Source organism: Gadus macrocephalus, chromosome 22 (assembly GCF_031168955.1).
Source record: "Gadus macrocephalus chromosome 22, ASM3116895v1".
Classification (NCBI taxonomy): Eukaryota; Metazoa; Chordata; class Actinopteri; order Gadiformes; family Gadidae; genus Gadus; species Gadus macrocephalus.
The window spans coordinates 4883669-4888668 of NC_082403.1; the positions used below are offsets into that span (position 1 = coordinate 4883669).

Genomic DNA, 5000 nt, shown 5'->3' on the forward strand with positions numbered 1-5000 from the left:
GTACCGGGAGAAGGAACAGGGCCGACTGCCTCGCGTTGAACATCACCACAGCGTAGCCCATACTAATGAGGCTGATGATGAAAGAGTTAATTAGACCCTAATCTGTCACGGAGCCACGGCCTTGCCCGGCGGTTCGGACCGCACCATTTGTCACCTGCCAGGGCCCTTGGGCACGGTCGGGGGGTGATTCCCAGCAGGAAGTCCGATCGCCGTGGGCTATTCTGATTGGCTGCCCTGGCGTTTGGTTATAAGTCTAACCCAGAGAGGCAAAGCTGGGATCTGTATGTTAGATCGAGTCTCTTTATATGTTTTCTGTCCGTTTTAGATCTGGTCTCGTTTGATCGGCTTTGGTCATGGGAAAACGTTCACATAAACTGAAGAATTTTCCCCTCAAGGATGAATAAAGAATATCAATCAACATCTGTCAACATCAAACCACATCTGAAATCAAGATTTGAGCGTTTTGGGGCGTTAACAGACGAGCATGCCGATTCAGTGAGACAGAGAGACGGCGTTAGTGAGTGTGAGTAGGTTGAGAGATGAAATGGGGGGTGAATAAAAGTTTTCAGGTGAAATAAGCGGTTTGGTTTGCGACGGCCATTACGACAGCACGAAGCGAAACAAAACAGAAAACAAAGAAACCTAGAAATCTATTGACGGCATGAAGAAAGGAAATGATTGTTTAGAAAGGACCGGAGAGAGGCGGAGAGGAACATGAAATGGCCCACGGACATCACAAGTTAGAGAGAGGTCATGGCGTGACTGTAGCGGACGCTTGGGTCGTTGTGGTTGATGTGGTTGCTGTTGTTGTTGTTGTTGTTTAACTTACCTTGCACTTGGGTCTGTTGCTCTGCAGCCACAGAGGAAGAAAAAACAACCAGAGTACGTCAACAAGCATCTGCCCGGTCAGAGCCGAGCCCGAGAGAGAGGGAGAGAGATAGGAGAGAGAGAGAGAGAGAGAGAGAGAGAGAGAGAGAGAGAGAGAGAGAGAGAGAGAGAGAGAGAGAGAGAGATAGGGAGAAAGAGAGAGAGAGAGAGAGAGAGAGAGAGAGAGAGACGAGGAGAGACATGCACACACCAGGTTAAAGGTAGAGAGGTAAATGAAGAGAGAGATCAACAACATAGAAAGAGGCCAAACAGAGAACATACTAGAGAACAGTAGAGTAGAGCATAACAAGGTACAGAAGTATGTGTGTTAGTAGGGCTCCAGTAATGCATGCAAAAGGTTTTGTAAAGAACCACCACAGAGGACGGATCAGATATGGTGGTTATATGGTGTATAAAGAGTCTTCCACACAGCCCAACACAGGCCTATACATCAAGGTACTATGGAGAGGGCCCGTACAGACTGCATCAGGGTTCCGTGGTACTATGGCTGGGCGCCGACTCTCTGGTGCTCACCGATGTATTTGGCCCTCTCCTCTCTCCTCTCCTTGGCCTGCTTCTGTCGCTGCTCCGAGCTCATCAAGTCTGGAGAACAGGAGAAAATAAATCATTTAGGAGTGAATTCATATTTCATGTTGTTTTTTAATTAAAAATATGTTAAAAAAGCCAAAGCTGAACGGTGAAATAAACACTGTTCCACTTCAACCCCTGTTTCACCTCTACTGAGAGTGCATGCTGGGAAAATTAGCTTCCCAGCCAGCGATCCGTGGAAACAACAGAACCTACCCCCCTGTTTTTTTTTTCTTTCCCACCAGGTTCCACCTGACGTCCTCGCGGCCTTTCAAAGGGCGGTTTGGTCCCAACAGCCATTCTGTGCCATCGCTCTGGCCTTGATTCGGCATCGACTTCAACCGTCACATTTATTTCAGATATACCATGTGTGAAACATTATGTGAGGGGGTTATTGCTGTAATCTGTCTTTTTATCGCCCATTTGGCTTGGTTCCTTACATCTGAATGTGGAATTGTTTCCATGGAAACTGAGATGGGGGAGCAAATGAAGTGCTGATGGAGAGTGACGGCCAGCTGTTGAACAGATGCCTATAAGCTACCATAAATGTATATCATAGTGTTCCCTCTAATATTAGACCTATTTCTTATTCATCTGTAATTCATCATTCTGTACTGAAGGCTACCTTGAAATCAATGGTGTGTTGATATGCATGGATAGCCCATATATCACTGTGCCATCCTCATCATCGTTACATATCGGTCTGGCGTCTCCTCTAGCGACACAAGACGCTACAGCTAGCTTGCATAGCGGGCTACAGCTATCCAAATCCCATAGACATGTTGAGGCGTACAGCGCACCCCAGGCTACAGGCTAGCTGCTCCAAGAACAAGCTATCGCGCTCCATGGTGCTCCCATACTACCACTCTTTTTTTCTAATAACTTCCTATTAATCCTAACCGTTATATGTCTGCTCCTCCAGCACCAATTGCACTCCTAGCCATCCCTGGAAGAAGGGATCCCTCTTCTGCGTTCTTCTACCTGTTCTGTGGAGTATCTTCCTTGCTCTTTAGAGTGACCGTTTGGAAGTGTCTATAGTTGGGTAGTCTGGCTGAACGGAAGTGGACAGCGTCTATTGCCTAGCGTCGGATTTGGCCGCGACTCCTCCCCTTCCGGTTGCTGGCGTTCCCGTATTGTGCTCCCCCTCAAACTCGGAAACTAGGCAGTATGGCGAGTTTTGAAGAGGACTTTGACGGCGCTGTAAAGTTGGCATGTTTGGCTCTTTCCGTCGAAAATTGCAAAGAACTGCAAAAGATTTGCTTACAGCATTTGCTGAGGAAGAAAGATGTTGTATTTTGCATGGACACCGCTGCTGCTTCCCGGGCTTAGCCCCGCCCTAGACGATTGTGATTGGTTTCAAGAAATAAAAACAGGCCCGCCCAGTTTCCCCACGGATAGACGGCTCGAGGTAGCGTGGCTCCAGACCATTCTACTTGCTGTAGTTTGGTCTGGCTTTGCGAGACTAACAGTTGGGTCCGGTCCAAGCCCTGAGACACTGGCACTACATTAAGAGCTCTACAAACCACAATCGACCTGAATCCCCAACGTCACTCTGACTGCCACGCCGATCAGTCACCACCACAGCTCCCAGTGTTCCCACAGCTCCCAGCGTACCCGCCGGGTGAGCCCGGCACAACGCCTTACCTTTCTTGGGCTGTGGGCTGGCGTTGGGCGTGGTCGGGGGCCCCTCGGTCCGGGAGGAGGGGTCCAGGGAGGACGGGTCCGTCTTGGGGCAGGACTCGGAGTGAGGGGAGAGGTCCGTGACGGCCGAGTCGGCCGGGCTCAGCAGGTCCGGGTCGGGGTCCTTTCCCGGGGCCTGCTTCTCCTCCAGGATGTTGGGGTGGCATTCCGGCGCCAGGGGGAGCGCTGGAGGGGGAAGACGAAGATGGGAGGATGTTAATAAGAGTTAGGGTAGCGCTGAGGTATTGAGCAGGCTGTTTGGCCGTTAACACAGTGACTACAGTGATTACAGTGACTACAGTGACTACAGTGATTACAGTGACTACAGTGATTACAGTGATTACAGTCACTACAGTGATTACAGTGACTACAGTGATTACAGTGACTACAATGACTACAGTCACTACAGTGATTACAGTGACTACAGTGATTACAGTGACTACAGTGATTACAGTCACTACAGTGACTACAGTGACTACAGTGATACAGTGACTACAGTGACTACAGTGATACAGTGGCTACAGTGACTACAGTGACTATAGTCACTACAGTGACTACAGTGACTACAGTGACTACAGTGATTACAGTGACTACAGTGGCTACAGTGACTACAGTGACTACAGTGATACAGTGACTACAGTGACTACAGTGACTACAGTGACTACAGTGATACAGTGGCTACAGTGACTACAGTGACTACAGTGGCTACAGTGACTACAGTGACTACAGATTACATTGATTATAGTGACTAAAGTATTGACAGTGATACAGTGACTAAAGTGACTGCAGTGACTACAGTGACTAAAGTGATTACAGTGACTACAGTGATAACAGTGACTACAGTATTGACAGTGATTACAGTGACTACAGTGAATACAGTGACTACAGTGATTACAGTGAATTCTGTGAATTGATTAGATTCAGTGAATTCAGGTACATTTGTCATTAAGGAGCAGGTGGGGGTTATCATCTTTCTCTAGGATGTCTACAGGTAGACTGAGGACACGTGGGATCGAACCCAGTGCCTTTCAGCTGGGAGTTAAACACCCTAACCACTGTGCACTGTCTGCTCTGTAAGCAGGTCACTGGATCTGCTTGGCCTCATCCCTGGTAAAGCGGTCGACACCCTTTACGTTTGTCAAGGCGATAAACGATTCAAATCAAAACACACAGCTTGTGTGTTCATCACGCTGCAACCTTTTGCTCGGAGGTGACAGCCCGTCATCGACTTCATTAGGGAAACACTTGAGGAGGTCCTCATTACTCATCTCATTTATTCACAGCACTCGTTCACACCTACTCAAGCTCTCGAGAAGACAAACCCACCAGCGATCCATAATCGCTGACAATCAAATCGTCTGGCAGTCACAGCACAACAGATAAGGGCAGCTCAACAACAGAACCAACCAACACACAGGACAGCCACATTTACCTTCCTCCTTCTTCAGACAACCTAACTTGAAGCCTATACCCTGTCATGATGAGCCATGCTAGCAGGCTACAGTCATGGAGCCCAGCCCCTAACCCCTTAGCTTCCTTGGATTGTCTTTAAGATTGCTCTGATGAAACACTAGCCGAGCCAGGCAGGGAGAGCAGAGCAGGAGGCTAAAGCTACAGCTAGCTACAGCTAACGCCAGCTAGCTACAGCTAGCGACAGCTAGCGCCAGCGGCAGCTAGCGCCACAACAGACCAATGGAAGAGAGCTAGCTCAGAGGAGCCCAAGGGAGTGGAGGGCAGGAAATGACAGAGCACCGCTTATCGTGCAGCTAGCTTAAATCGCTAACGACAGGGAGAGAGTTATAGATGAAGGAAAGAAAGGAAGAGGGGATATTGAAGGGAGATCAGGGACACAACATTTAACGTTG

The 5000-nt window shown here is 48.7% G+C and overlaps 1 protein-coding gene across 1 annotated transcript in view; it reads right to left on the reverse strand.

The window, feature by feature from the left end:
• The window catches only part of LOC132451026 (MAP7 domain-containing protein 1-like), a 5594-nt gene extending 2239 nt beyond the window's left edge, over positions 1 to 3355 (reverse strand). The window contains exons 1-3 of the mRNA XM_060043254.1: positions 3100 to 3355; positions 1402 to 1470; positions 830 to 850 (exon numbers count right to left, since the gene is read on the reverse strand). Of these exons, the coding sequence (XP_059899237.1) occupies positions 830 to 850; positions 1402 to 1465 (85 nt within the window). The 5' untranslated portion in view covers positions 1466 to 1470; positions 3100 to 3355. The remainder of the gene's footprint in view (positions 1 to 829; positions 851 to 1401; positions 1471 to 3099) is intronic.
• Between the last annotated feature and the right edge of the window lie 1645 nt (positions 3356 to 5000).